At 45.3% G+C, this 15,887-nt stretch overlaps 1 protein-coding gene across 2 annotated transcripts in view; it reads right to left on the minus strand.

Moving 5' to 3' along the window:
* Positions 1–15,887, minus strand: part of TMTC3 (transmembrane O-mannosyltransferase targeting cadherins 3) — a 150,432-nt gene that overhangs the window by 75,651 nt on the left and 58,894 nt on the right. For both annotated transcript variants that reach the window (XM_077265452.1, XM_077265453.1), the window contains exons 3-4: positions 10,520–10,738; positions 2,178–2,277 (exon numbers count right to left, since the gene is read on the minus strand). In XM_077265452.1, the coding sequence (XP_077121567.1) occupies positions 2,178–2,277; positions 10,520–10,738 (319 nt within the window). The remainder of the gene's footprint in view (positions 1–2,177; positions 2,278–10,519; positions 10,739–15,887) is intronic.

Here is a 15,887-nt window from a genome sequence, read left to right on the forward strand (position 1 = left end):
AATGTCTTGATCTGCTGGTCTGTAAGATATTTATTTATAAGCCCCCCCCCCCCCCGTATTTGCCAGAGATGTAGCAGAGCAAGGATATATCGTCCCAAATTTAAAGGTTATCAGAAAGCCTCGTTCAGAGGTCGGCCATTCAGAGAAGTCCCATAGACACTGAATGGAGTGGTGGTGCACATATTTGGCTTCCACTCCATTCAAAAGGAGCCTTGCAGAGCCCCATTCTCGAGCTCACTGAAGGTTCCTACGGTAGTAGTCAGCATGTTATCACCTATTCTAGTAGAGGAGATGATTTTCAATCTTCGGAGAGGGAAGGGGAAAAAATAGCTTTAAGGGGGTTATCCAAAATTGTTTACCCAAATCTAACAAAGGTATGAATAAACTAGAGTGTTACCTTACCGATGCTCCTGTGATGCCACTATTCTAGTCTCCCACCAGTAGAGTACAGCGAATGGCTGGAGTAGTCACATGCCAGTGTCAAGGCGTCATTGCTATTGCCCAGTATACAGAGATTGGTGGGAAATCCAGGAAATGGCTGCAAAAAACATTAGTGGCCTTTTCCCCACCCTGGAATGACAACTCTCCTTATATACGCATGCAAGGAGAGACTTGTCACTCAAGGGGAGTGGGTGGGAAGAACCCACCAGAGACCCGCCTATCCGACCAGTCTCTCCCATGTGGTTTGGTCACAGTCATGTTTTTCTCTGACACACCGCAGCATTTATGAGTCAAACATACCTGTCTGACATCATGCAGCCAGTGTCTGATACATGCTGTCCATAAATCTGCCAGCATGTAGCAGGCGTCCGGTTCACTTTTAAGACTGTATGTTCATGTTGAGTTTTTATGTGTTTCCGCCTCGTTTTTTGCCGCAGCGGAAACGCTTAAAAAACGCATTCGCATGCAATCCTATGGGATTCTGCAGTTGCTGTGCCCATGCTGCGGATTTTCCCACTGCGGAATTGCATAGTGGTAAAATCCCCAGCATGTTCATTATTTCTGCGGAATCCGGGCGATTCCGCCGCCATAGGTTTGCACTGAAACGCTCAGTTTACACACGTGCCTATGCCCACCATGCGTAAAGTGAGCGCTTCATGTGCAGATGGTACCCAGGGTTTGGAGTAGAGGAGACTCCCCTCCAGGCCCTGGGTACAATATTCCTGTAAAAATACAAGAATTAAAATAAAAAATAGGGATATACTTACCTTCTGATGGCCCCCGGAGTCCTCCCGCCTCTCAGCGGTGTACGCGGCGGCTTCCGTTCCCAGGGATGCATTGCGCAAATCACCCGAGATGATCTCGTGGTCACGTGACGTCACAAAGGTCCTTCGCGCAAAGCATCCCTGGGAATGGAACGTATCGGGAGCGCCGCTGAGGAGATCGGGGCAGTCGGAAGGTGAGAATAACTATATTTTTTATTATTTTTAACATTCTATCTTTTACTATTGATGATGCATAGGCAGCATCAATAGTAAAAAGTTGGTCACACTTGTCAAACACTATGCTAAGTGTGACCAACCTGTCAACCACTTTTCCAAGTGATGCTTCAAATCGCTTGGAAAACGCAAGCATTCTGCAAGCTAAAAACGCTTGTGTTTTGCGGGAAAATGCATGCGGAATTCCGCATGCGTTTTACCCACGGTAGGGAGTTGCGGAAATGCTGCGGACATTTCCGCAGCATTTCTGCAACGTGGGCACATAGCTTTAAACTTGGATTTTCAACATTAAAAGAAGTCCTATAATTATGCATTAAAAGTTTAATGTAACAGAACCAGTTTTTCTCCAGACGAAGAGTAAAAGTCTGACAGACTGGGGCTTAGCGCTTTGACCCTCCTGAAGCACTTAAGCCTTATTTGCATTTTTTTTTTTTTTAAAAGCTAATTTTCAGACAGGGGATAAGATTGCATCAGTAGTGTCAGTGACCTTTCAGAGAGCTACATGAACGTATCAACAGTTAAGTACTAGGTTATCTTCCAGAAAGACTCCCCTTAAGATGGTCAGTGGGGCTGCAGGAATCTAATACAGATGGGTACTAATGTGTAATAGAAAAAAAGTTGCGTTTCAAAGAGGACACACGACTACAAGACACTCTCCGTGTAATTATTGGCAAGACTTCACTGCTGGCATACCAGTTAACAATCACTTTAAAGACAAAATATCATATCTGTGGTTACCTATGGAGTTGTCCGAGCCCTTAGATTTGGTGTACGATAGAAATGCAGCCAACAGGAAGATGGAGGAAAGAAGTTCTGCCCGGCCAACAACTCCTGTGACCTATAGAGAGAAGCAGAGAGAACCTCAGGGAGCAGGCCAGAGAAGCATGGCTATGCAGATCTTTAGCATTGGGAATGGTCAGGGACACAGACTGTGCAAAGGATGTGGAGTGAACACTAGAAGCTTGTAACATAACAGAAAAGGCAAGAAAGCGGCTGTGGTGTCAGAGCAGGCAAACCCAGCTTTCATTGGAGGCATCTGCGGGTAGACAACTAGTGCTAGACCTCTAATAGCCAGACTTGAGGAAACCACGTCTACAACAGGTGAGACATGATGCAGAGTTTGTGTGTCTGGGCAGTCCTGAGGATTAGCAAGATGTGTCAGGACCTATCGCCTAATGAAGCCTCATTAATAAAGGCTTACGCTAATCGTTTCCAGACGGTCTCCAGGCACCCTCTGCTGGTGAATTCATGGACTAAATAAGCACTTGAAAACTACTGAACACATTTCCTGTATATCATTTACATACAGATTCTAAAAAAGAAAAAGAAACTCGGAATGATTTTGTATCAGTATTTTGACATTGCTTATTAAATTTAAATATGAAAATAATTAATAAATGTAAAACAAGTCATTTTTATAGTTCATTCCTTTTGGAAATTTGGTGTCCAAGTGAAGATTCCAAAATGCCTCTCTGAGGGCTAGCGATTTTTGCCAATTTACTCCACAAATCGGTTGGTTGACTTTTTCCAGTCCAAAAAACCCCCCCAAAATCTGATAAATTCCCTTTATGTATGAGGGTGAAGCATTTTCCTGCTCCGGAATATGTGCTGTTATTTTTTTTTATTTCCTGGTTGTGTATCCAATATACTTAAGGTTACATGCACGGCACTCAGTGCAATAGACAACGTGGTCGGAGTCGCAGTTGATGAATGTATACGTAGTGTGCACTGTGCCTTGTGGAAGGAAATGTTTTGTTCTTGTTTGAGGCAAATTCACGTGTTGCAGCGATCACCCGCACGTTCATAGAATCCTTTGCTGGATAGCCACGTTGGAGAAGATTGTGAGGATCTGGACATACTGGGAGCAAGTACATTTCCAAGTGACATTCCTCTTCTAGCCACACATCTGCAGCCATTGTTGAGAAAGTGGTGTAGTGTATTATCATGGTTTATTATTGGCATGTATGTTAAGAAGATTTTTTTTTATGTCAGTGAACTGTCTGCTGTATGGAGTAGAGAGCGTAATTGGGGCAGTGGAGTCATGCGAGTCAATGTTGTTATTGGTATTTCTGTGTAATAGACACCTCTCGATTTCTGCTTGGGGTCCATAAATGCTTGGTTGATGTTGAATCTCTTCTATCCCCTGTCCATAAGCCTTTTTTGTATGAGGATTCCTTCGAATTGGAAGGTTTCATCATTTGAACAAATCCATCTTGCTCGTGTAAATTCTCCATACGGGATAGCCGGTATTGTATGCTGCGGATGGGAAGATAATCAGATTGCTCCCTGTGTTGTCTTTTCTGTATAATGAGGTACCCACTGTGTGTGAGACAGGATTGCCTGATAGCTTGATGTCTAAAAAAATCATGTGGTTGGAGGGTGTGTTAAGTGCGAGTCACATATTATTGAAATTTATGTAATTTAAGAAGTCTGACACCGGTTTATTATCTCCCCTCCAAACTAACAACAAATCATACGCAAAGCGGCCATACCACATTATATGGGAAATAAATGGGTTGTTTTCAGTGAATATATAACGTTCCTCCCACTATGCCATAAATAATATCGCTAAAGTTCCAACAGGGCACCTTGTGTTTGTAAATAACATTTTTGATTGAAGGTGAAAAATAGGGATTTTGGTGTACTCACCGTAAAATCCTTTTCTCCGAGCCATTCATTGGGGGACACAGACCGTGGGTGTATGCTGCTGCCAATAGGAGGCTGACACTAAGTTATACAAAAAAAGTTAGCTCCTCTCCTGCAGTATACACCTTCCTGCCGGCTCTCAGCTAACCAGTTCGGTGCAAAAGCAGTAGGAGATCAATAACAACATATGAGCGTATAGCATGTAAAAATTATATATGAGAGTATAGCATGTCAAACTATAAAACAAGCAGAAGCTAATAACGGGGTGGGAGCTGTGTCCCCCAATGAATGGCTCGGAGAAAAGGATTTTACGGTGAGTACACAAAAATCCCTATTTCTCCTTCGCCTCATTGGGGGACACAGACCGTGGGACATCCCAAAGCAGTCCCTGGGTGGGTACAACATCAGATCAGGCCCTGTGTAACCGCTACTTACAAGAACACCACCGCGGCCTGCAGAGTCCGCCTGCCCAGACTCACATCTGCGGAAGTCTGGGAATTATAGTGCTTTAAGACTGCATGCGGACTGGACGAACGCGCAAGCTTGCAAGCGTTCTGTGCCGATGCCTGGTGCCTAGAATCCAAGAAACCTCGATCGACAGAGTGGAGTGGAATTAGGCTGACGTCTAACCCGGAAGGACTCCTGGATGGTGTAACGAATACACCAGGTTAACATGGCCGATGAAATGGCTAAACCCTTCCTGTAACCGTCACGAAGCCTCCTCTGACCGTCAGAAAGCCCAAATAAGGTGTCCAACCTTCGGAAGGACGCCGTGCACAACGTACCTACTCAGAGCACTCACTTCGTCCTGAATATAGAGAACCAATCCCGTTTTATGAACTGGTGCCGAAAGAGATGAGGGAAGAACGAAGCCCTCGTAACATTGGGAATACAATACCACCATGGTAACAAGGGACAGGGATGGCCTGAGGACAACCTTGCCCTTATGGTAATAAGGAAAAAAGTCTGAAAGAACAGAGCGTCTAGCCCCGAAGACTTGTCAGGATGACGAGATCGCAGAGAAAAAAGGGGCGACCTTCCCTGATACTAAAATCTGCCCGGATCAAAAGGAGTCTAGTGTAAGACTCCCAGGACCATTTTTTTTTCTTTTTTCGGGCATGCGCAATTTGCGCTGCCCTTCGAACTTACAGCGCAGGTGCCGGGGACCTTCATGAAGGAAATGGAGGCGATGCCTGGCGGCCCTGAGTGATGGCTGGGAGGTGTTTGTGTCAAGGGGGAAAGACATGCCCCCTGACAAATTAGAGGTATGAGGGACAAATTATAAAAACAATTATTTCAGTGTTGGCAGGGACACCAACTAAAAGTGCCACCTTGACAGAATGCAGCATTAGTGCAGCACAAGGTGGCTCCTTCATTTAAAAACTCCTGGGGGGGGTGACAGGTTCCCTTTAAGGTCCTAAACATCTAATAGTATGTGAAAGGGAAGGACCACATGTGAAAACTCCCTGCGAGAAAGTCCCTACTTGCAGTTTCGTTGCAATAAGACGGAAAAGAACTAGCTCACTAGCCACTGGGGCCCTTCCTACTTCCAAACGACTCTCGGAAGTAGGGGAAGGGGGGTTATGGAAACTGGTACCACGGAAGAACCAGTGCATTCACTGCAATGGCTTTTGGATCTTGAGGTCGAACCATGAACACGAGTACATTGGAGTTCAGTCTGGACGCCATCCAATCTACATCTGGAGTGCCCCAGTGAAGGCAGATCTGATGGAAGACTTCCGGGTGAAGTTCCCACTCACTTGAGGCGGGACCCTGATGGCTGAAGAAGTCTACCGCCCAGAGATCTACTTCTAGGATGTGAACTGCCGAGATCACCGAATGATAGATCTCGGACCATCAGAGAATGTGAGGTACCTCGTCCATGATGCCTGACCGTGGGTACCCGCTAGATGATTGACGTATGGCACAGTTGTGGCATTATCCAGTTGAATTCGGATGGGATGACCCGCCAGAAGTCAGAGGACCTGCTGTAGGACTAGCCGTATCGTTTGGATCCCTAGAACAAAGGTCAGGAGAAGAAGGCTGGCATCGGTAGTCACTAATAATCATTGAACCGGAAGGAACTCCCCTGGATTAGGAAGAAGCTCAGAGACTACCCTCTAAAAGCCTGTTTGACCTACAGAAAACAAGCTGAGAGAAGGAAACAGCTTCCATTGCTGTCACCATTTTTCCTCATGACCCTCCCAGCAAATCGAAAGGAATGAGTGATCAAGTGAGTTCTGAGTTGAAGGGCCACGGCCTTGTCTCAAGGGAGAAATACCAACCCTCTGGAAGTGTCCAGGATCATCCTCAAAAAGGATATCTGTTGGGCTGGAGAAGAGGAAAAACCTGTCTAGATGAAGCTGCCAGTCCATGAGAGAGAGGGTATAGCAATTGATATAGACGACTCAGCGTAGTCCTCGAAGAGCGGCTAGAAAGTCGACCGGATAGGGCAGGAAGACCACGCCTCTATGGTGCAAGGGAAACATGACAGCCGCCATGACCCTTGCGAACACTCAGGGTGCGGTAGCAAGGCCGAAGAACAAGGTCGTGACTTGAAAATGCGGTTTGTGAATGGAAAAGCGAAGGAATTTTTGAAGAGGGGAAAACAGGAATTGTGAAGGTAAGCATACTGAATATCGGTGGATGCCAGAAACTCCACCCTTTTTACGTTTAAGTAAAGGCTGAGAGGAGGAACTCCATCCGAAGAAGGAGGACCTTGTCCAGCTTAGTAACAGTTTGAGGTCCAGGATCGGTCTTACTTTTCGGTCCCCTTTTTGGAACCAAGATCCCTTAGATCTAGACCGTCCTGGACAATTCTTCCACTGCTGGTTGGGTCTATAGGGAACATGCAATCCTAGGGAGTGATGTCAGAGGCTTTTTGAACGCAGAGTACGCTTCCATACTCTGAGCTAAAATGCCCTTCTGGGTGTAATGGCATTTGCTGCTGACACTGCCGCGCAACTAGCTGCATCCGAGAGGCGTGAACCAGCTAGTCTCCCGCTCAAGAAATTTGATTGACCAGCTGTACTGTCTTCGGGAAAAGGTTACTGATGTGAATCAAAGTAGTTAAGGTCTCCTACCAGAAGACCATTGCTGTAGCAACTCATGCGGTGGCTAAGGAAAGGTAGAGCACTCAACCCGAGGCTGCAAGATGAAACAAACCAGATTTGCTATCTGACAGTCCATTGTAATTTTAATTGATGACCCATCGGGCAGAAATACTGGTAGACAAACCACAGGAGATTCTACCCGGTTAATCTGCCAAGAGGCAGAATGCGCGGCTGCATCCAGAAGGTAAGGAAAAGCCGTCTCTTGCTACCTCCGCTCTCTTTTGACAGTGCAGAGTTAAAATGATGAACCCTCGACCCACCACCCTCTTAACAGGGAAGTGGAGAGGGATCGTCCGCCTTCTTGCATTATCTGCTAAATAGTGGAGATGCAGAGAGGGGTGCTCGGACGCCAAAAAAAGGTGCCACTGTTCATCCACAGAGTTCAGGTCACCAGGTGGACAGGGCTGGTTCCAGAAGAGTATACATGGAGGCGACACTCCATGTGCTCTTCTATTGATGGTGTGGGGAAATCGGTGCCCTTTAAAAGGACCCGTTGCCTTTAAGAATCAGACTAGGCATGGCATCCCACGTCGTAGGGGGTATACGTGGAGGGGACACCCCACGTGTTAGCATATTGGCTGAAAAAGGATACTGCGCCTGCAGAGGCTTCTGTCCAGTGAATCGCTTATCCGGATGCTCCCTGTCCGGGTGAATGACAAATACTCTGCGAGGGAGTTTAGTCTCCTTATGAGGGACACTGCGTGATCTAGAGTAGAACCGTACCCCTCATCAATGTACAGAGATTGGTTGATGATATAAATAGGCGAATCCATCCTTTTCTGAAGCTCTGGCGAGTCCAGATCCAAGGCAGTATCCGATCCATATCAGAGTCTTGTTCTCAGCAAATCATTGGTGAGCGAGATTAGGAAAAGAGGCTTCCATTTTCTAGACGCCTGTACGTTTCTAGAATACTTGCGGCCCCTGCTAGCCGATGGCTCCCATGTAGGAGAGGAACCATATATATCGGTCCTGCGAGCACTCCGAGCCACAAAGGGTTCACGGAGGGCTTCAATCTCTTGATCAGAGAAGCCATGGGATGTGGCAGTGATGAAGCCCACTCAGGGGAACTAGGTACTCTGGGATAAGCTGGGATTGGCGGCAGAGGGTTCCTGAGTTCATTTAGGGTGACTGGCTTCGGACTGGTCATGTGCCTTTAAGACAAGGGAATACTAGCATGTGCCTTTAAGATCAGGTAATACTGGTCATGTGCCTTTAAGACCAGGGAATGCTAGTCAAATGCCTTTAAAACCAGGAAATGCTGGTCATGTGCCTTTTGATGTGATGTGGGTGGAGCCTCGTGACTTCAATGAATAGGCCCAAGCCGGGGCCTAAATTTCTGCAGCCGGCGGGAGCAATACCAGAGGTAGAATAGAGAGGCATTAGGCCAAGAAAAGTGAACGCTCCCGTGCCAGACAGAAAACGCCAGAAAAGATGTCGGAGCCGCCATAGTGCGGGCGCGACTTTCGGGATGCGGCCTACACATCGGCCGAAGCCGGGGGCTAAATTTTTGCAGCCGGCAGGAGCGTTACCTTAGTGAGGTGGGCCACAGGGAAGCCATGTTAATATCCCACTGCAGGAGACCATCGCCGACTAGATCCACTCACCACTGGTGCGCGTCCCGGCATTGGAGCCGCCGCAGATGACTGGGTTTCAGCCCGAGGAAAGCGCGCACAGTGCTGTTCTGCTTCAGGTCAGGTATTGCAGCGTGGACGGTGTAGGGATAAAGTGATAACCCTCAATCCACCATCCCTTTGTTAGGGAGGTGGAGAGGAACCGTCCGCCTCCTTGTGCCATCCGCTTTAACAGTGGTGGGACAGTGGGGGCTGCTCTGACGCCAAAGAGAAGGAGCTGCTGTACATCCACGGAGTTCAAGCCCCCAGGTGGACTGGGCAAGTTGTCCGGCAATAGGTCTGGCTCCAGGAGAGGATACATAGAGGCGACACTCCATGTGCCTCGCCCGTTGCTGGTGTGGGGAGATCGGGACCCGTAGGAACCGTCGCCCCTAAAGTGAGCTCAGGTATGGCTTCCCATGTCACAGGAGAGGGTACGGGGAGGCGACACTCCGCGTTCTAGCCTGTTAATGGTTCGGGGGAGATAGGAACCTTGAAAGGATCCGTCGCCCCCTTCACTCCGTTAATTAAAAAATAAAAAAATAAAATAAAAACGATGGGGTCTGAACCAGACCCATGTGCCTCCTACAGACATTAAGCAAGAACTGGTTAGCTGAGAGCCGGCAAAAAGGTGTATACTGCAGGGGAGGAGCTAACTTTTTTTTGTATAACTTCGTGTCAGCCTCCTATTGGCAGCAGCATACACCCACGGTCTGTGTCCCCAAATGAGGCGAAGGAGAAAAATTGTGATTAGAGTTGAGTGAATTTGTCACAGTCACAGCACATGCACGGAGAGCCAAGCAAACACGACTCATGAAGAAGACATTACGAAACGTGCGTTGGGGTGGAGGGAAGCACGGTCAGATCCCGCTATTACACGCTGGACTTCATACTGGGATTCCCCTCTCAATAGGTAATACTTGTTTTCATCTTCTCTTTACACTAGATAAAGATTGTTCGGCAGTTTCTTAATATTAAATTCGTTTGGGCACTTGTACCCTGTGTCCTAAGAGTCAAATTTGGATTTATTTGATATATGAACATATTGATATTTTAAATGGACATTGTACAGCATAAATCCACAAGGGTATCGCTATTATCTTCCTAATATACGTGCGGCTACATCTGGCAGGCCTCCCTTACACAAGAGGCATCTTGTTAACCTTTCTAATTAAAAAATATGTGTTTTAAGAATGTTTAATAAAGTTATGTAATTTTTACAACAAACATATTGTTCTGTAAGTGGTTATTTTTGTATGTTCCTATCAATATTATTGATGGACATTTTGATCTTTTTATATGACCACAATTAATTTTTGTTGGACTTTGCTTGATAACTGGATAGGTCATCAATGTCTAATTGGCCAGGGTCTGAAACCTGGCATCCCCGCCGATTAGCTGTTATGGGCGGTGTCTGCTGGCCGGAAACACTCACTTGCTTAGTACTGCACATATGCCTCCTATTCAAATTAATAGGAGGCCGAAGCCACCAATAACAACTGATCGGTGTGGTACCGGGTGTCAGACTCCCTGCCAAATATATATTGGGGACTCATCCTATGGATAGGTTAGCAATGAAAAAGTAGAGGACAACCTCTTTAAAAAGAAATATTTTTAAAGGGTATTATAGGTATCAGACAGCCTCCTTTAACACAAGCCTAAAACACCACTGACATTAACATGGAAAAGCTCATTTTCTTCTCATACTTACAGCCTCAGTATGTATTGGATGTACAGCAAATAGCAAGGCAGCGATCAGGCTGGTTCGGTTGTCCAGGAAAAGTTTGCAAACTTTAAGAAAAATCACACACACCACAGCATGGAGAAGAAGGTTTAGAAGATGGTAAGAAACTGCATTTAGCTCAGTGAACAGATAGTTGAAGCGAAACGTCAGGACTGTAAGAGGACGATAGGATTTATGACTTCTCTCCTAAAAAAGAAAAGAAACAATTAAATTGATGCCAAAAGAATTGTGTCATCCTGTACACACTACAGATAGTCAAGAAATATACAGTTCGCTTCATATATCTGATTTGGCAGGTGAAAGGTGGGGTAGATCGGTGGATTAGTGGGTTCATATCCCACCAAGGACAACATCTGCCAGGAGTTTGTGTGTTCTCCCCGTATTTGCATGGGTTTCCTCCGGGTACTCTGGTTTCCTCCCACACTCCAAAGACATACTGATAGGGAATGTAGATTGAGAGCCCCAATGGGGACAGCGATGATGACTGTAAAGTACTGTGGAATTAATGGTGTTGGAAAAGTGAAATAAAACATACGGTATATATACATATATATATATATACACACATATATATATATATATATATATATATATATATATATATATATATATATATATATATATATATATATATATATATATATATATATGTTTCAAGTAGAAATATCAACTACGTCCATAAACATATTAAAAGTTAGTATTAATGATACGTGGACGAGGGGTACAACAACAATCAGCTGACACGCCCAAAGATTAGATAATATAATATGAATATTTACTGACCAGTTCATAAAACAAAGGAATGGATGGTAGGTAATCAGTGTATAAGTAACATACAATGACAGCAGTTACTCTCTATAACACCGACTTAGTGTACGAACAAAATACAAAGATTAAACCATTCTATGCATAAATCAATAAAACGAAGTGTGTTGCCAGTACTTCAGTAATCGCCTACAAGGAGCAGTGTTCAAAGTGTCTCTTACAGAATAGGCCTTTTCTCCTATCTATAAGGCTATTTATATATGTGCATATATATTCAGATGTAAGATGGTACTGGTACATTCTGAAACTGAAGTAGAAGGGTCCTTGCTGGGCTGAGTACTGAATTATCAGAAAAGCCACCTTGAAGCTCTTAGGGAATGCCAATCTCTCCAACACAGGGCTTCCCTAAGGGTACTGTCACACTAAACGATTTACCAACGATCACGACCAGCGATACGACCTGGCCGTGATCGTTGGTAAGTGGTTGTGTGGTCGCTGGGGAGCTGTCACACAGACAGCTCTCCAGCGACCAACGATGCCGAAGTCCCCGGGTAACCAGGGTAAACATCGGGTTACTAAGCGCAGGGCCGCGCTTAGTAACCCGATGTTTACCGTGGTTACCAGCGTAACAGTAAAAAAAAAACAAACAGTACATACTCACATTCCGGTGTCTGTCCCCCGGCGTTCTGCTTCTCTGCACTGTGTCTGCCAGCCGGAAAGCACAGCGGTGACGTCACCGCTGTGCTCGCTTTCCGGCCGACGCTCACAGTGCAGAGAAGCAGAACGCCGGGGGACAGACACCGGAATGTGAGTAAGTACTGTTTGTTTTTTTTTTACTTTTACGCTGGTAACCACGGTAAACATCGGGTTACTAAGCGCGGCCCTGCGCTTAGTAACCCGATGTTTACCCTGGTTACAAGCGAACGCATCGCTGGATCGCTGTCACACACACCGATCCAGCGATGACAGCGGGAGATCCAGCGACGAAATAAAGTTCCAAACGATCTGCTACGACGTACGATTCTCAGCAGGATCCGATCGCTGCTGCGTGTCTGGCATAGCGATATCGTATGGATATCGCTGGAACGTCACGGATAGTACCGTCGTAGCGATCAAAGTGCCAATGTGTGACAGTACCCTTAGTCCTTAGAGATAAGGCCTCACGTGGCGCAGCCCAAGATGCAGTGTACTTAGTTGTCCTCATTGAGCTGGCTCATGGAAAGCCGAACAACGCTTCCCAGAGTCACCAACAACAGATCCAACTTCCTCCAAGGATACGCAGCTTCACTTCTCCCAACCACTATAAACCCCCACACTCTGAGTCCAGACTCTCACTGCTGCCATCTACTGGCCAGAGCAAATATTACCTCACAAATTTCCAACAATAGTAAAATGTGATTAACCCTTATATTAATGCTGAAGGCAAGAGGCAACAAGATTTTTTTTTTTTTTTTTTACAACCATGGTTTGAGAAGTCTGTACATGACAGAGATGGTAGAACAGCTACCAGAGAATCAGGGTATGTGAACTAACGGAATATATTAGGTTAAATAACCATGCTAGGGATCAAGCACAAATGGCATTACAAAGTATTAAAAGAATATTAGATTTGGCTAACCAAACAAACGTGTCCCATTTTAACATCTGAAACTGCTCTGTAAAGGTCAGAGGGTATGAGAATGTTGTCGAGCCCAAGTTCTTTACGAATCCTCTGGCTAGAAGAATTTGCCAATTTAAGTTTGCAGATTAAAGGTTTAATATTAAACATAGTCCCTATTGAGCAGAAATACCACTGAATTATTGTCACTTCATAAGAATTTTTGGGCTTCAAATTAGTCTTTAGTCCTTAAAAAATGAAAGTGTTCATTAAAGACAAGTATTAAATGTTTAATTGTTTATTTCATCCTACGCCACTAAATAAATCAATATAACTGAACAGGGCACCAAACAGGTAAAGGGTGGTAAAAACTAAGGAGAATTGTTCCATCAAGGTTTATTAAAGGGGTTGTCCACTACTTTCAATTAACCCCCCAATGTATCACCCGGGGCCCCTAATGAATTTTGTAAATACCTTCTGTTGCTGATACTGGCTGTGAGCGGTGCTATTCCGGCAGCTGATTGCGGGTCACATGAACCCCAGGCTGCGGGCTATGCCTGCTACATTATCAGTGAGTGACACATTAGCCTATTATGGGACAGTAGTAGTCCCATCATCCGGCTAATGTGGTGAATGTAAAAAAAACCCCCACCATACAGAACATACATATAACATACAACACAACATAGATTACATACTTACCAATCACTTAATTCCCTGAAGCCCTCGTCTCCTTTAATAAAAATAAAATGATAAACCAACCTATACTTACCTTTCCGCTGTAGTCCAATTAATAACGAGTGTCCCACGACGATCTCCCGTGTAAAACACTGACATCGGGTGATGTCAGTGCTCTACAGGGGCTCCAGCGATGAAATGACAGGCGGAGGATTACTCCGCTGTGTATCCCTCCGGTGCCGAGAAAGAGGTACCGTAACCCTAACCCTAATTATCACGCAGCATTGTTGTAAAGTGAGAGCCTGAACTCAGGTAACCTCAGTGATGCACTGGAGGAGCCATTGTCTCCTGTCAGTTCATCACTGGGAGGCCCTATAGAGCACGACAATTTCCCCTATAGAACAGTGATATTGTCACCTGATGTCACTGTTCTATAGGGGAAATCGTCGTGGGACACTCGTTATTAATTGGACTGCGTCAGACAGGGAGTATGTGGTTGGCTTATGTTTTTTACTTTTTATTATAGGAGACAGAGGGTGTCGCTTGGATCTGGGCGTGCAATAAAAATATGAAAACCGTGTTGTGTTTTATTTCATTAAAATACTTTAGTCTTAGGCTGCTGTCACACTAGCAGTATTTGGTCAGTATTTTACATCAGTAGTTGTAAGGCAAAACCAGGAGTGGGTGATAAATTCAGAAGTGGTGCATGTGTTTCTATTATACTTTTCCTCTATTTGTTCGACTCCTGGTTTTGGCTTACAAATACTGATATAAAATACTGACCAAATACTGCTAGTGTGACGGCAGCCTAAGACATTGACCCCTTATTACCCCATATTCCACCGCTACGAAGGAGTGGGAAGAGAAGGGCTAAGTGCCAGATTTGGCGCATTTTAGAGATGCGCCATTTCTGGGGTGGCTGCGGGCTGGTGATTGTAGCCAAAGGGGGGGGGCAATATCAGTGGATGGATATGGATATATCTATGGATATATGTACAGACAGATATATCTGTATGTATCTATCCATCCCATATCTATCTACTATCCCACCATGGTTGTGCAGTCCTTGAGCTTGTGACCCTGATGTGACCTCTCCCCATCAACCTAGGTGCTTGCAATGTGTTAAGATGCTTTATATTGAAGATAGAGGAAGGAGGGGTTTGGGTGTGTTTTGGAGTGGGTGTGCTAGGTGCTGGCTTACAGGCCAGTGCAATGCATCATGGAACTTAGACAACCTCCTTTCTCCTGACTTATTTTTCTCTATTAACCCATGAGAGCTGGAGCCAGAACTGAGGATGTGCTGCTACCGCATGAGGTAATATTGCTAAAATAAACGCAGTGGATGTTTTGAGTGGCACATAATAGCAAGATTTATGAAAATAAAGTTATAGTACTGGACAACTTCTTTAAGCCTTTTCCGACATAGTCAGTAATAATACGTCCATGCACCCTGGTACTTATTGACGCTTGACGAATTATTACGTCATTTTTTTAATGACAAAACCCCGATTCATCATTTTTTTCATCATTTTTTAACTGGACTCCTGTAGGCGCAGTTGAAACTACAAAGTTTTGGGGCATGGTCCTTCATGTGGGGATCCTGAAGAAGCTAGAACTTCGGCAATATTGGCGTGGTGATATATTATATAACATCCTACTGTTACGAATGGCCATAACCAGGAAACATTTTGAGGCCATCCACAAAATCCTGCATTATAATAATAATGCATTGTGTCCTCCCAGAGATGACCCCAACTTTGACCGTCTGTTCAAAGATCGGCCAGTCATCGAACACTTAAACAAAACGTTTGCTGAAGTGAACGTGTGCCAAAGTGACATCTGTGTGGAATCCATTTCAAGGGGAGGCTCGAATTCCGTCAGCACCTGCCCAGCAAGAGGGCCAAGTACAGACCTAAACTCTTTAAGCTGTGTGACAGTACCTCAGGGTACACTCACAGGTTTACAGTTTACAAAGGGAAGGAAACCAGGATTGAACCCCCTGTCCTGGGAGTGAGAGGGAAAATTGTGTGGGATTTGGTGCACCCACTGCTGGATCAAGGTCATAACCTCTATGTGGATAACTTATATACCAGCATCCCACTCTTCAAGTCCCTCTCTGCGCAAGATACCGCAGCCTGAGGTACTGTCAGCAAAAATCAGAGAGGCCTCCTGAAACCGCTAATTGGGCAAATATCCACAAGGGGTGACAGCAGAGCCCAATGTAGCGACCACCTGCTGGTCGTCAAGTACAAGAGGGATGTCTTTTTGTTGACCATCATACATGGTGATGGCAGC

This window comes from Ranitomeya variabilis, chromosome 5, assembly GCF_051348905.1.
Source record: "Ranitomeya variabilis isolate aRanVar5 chromosome 5, aRanVar5.hap1, whole genome shotgun sequence".
Taxonomy (NCBI): domain Eukaryota; kingdom Metazoa; phylum Chordata; class Amphibia; order Anura; family Dendrobatidae; genus Ranitomeya; species Ranitomeya variabilis.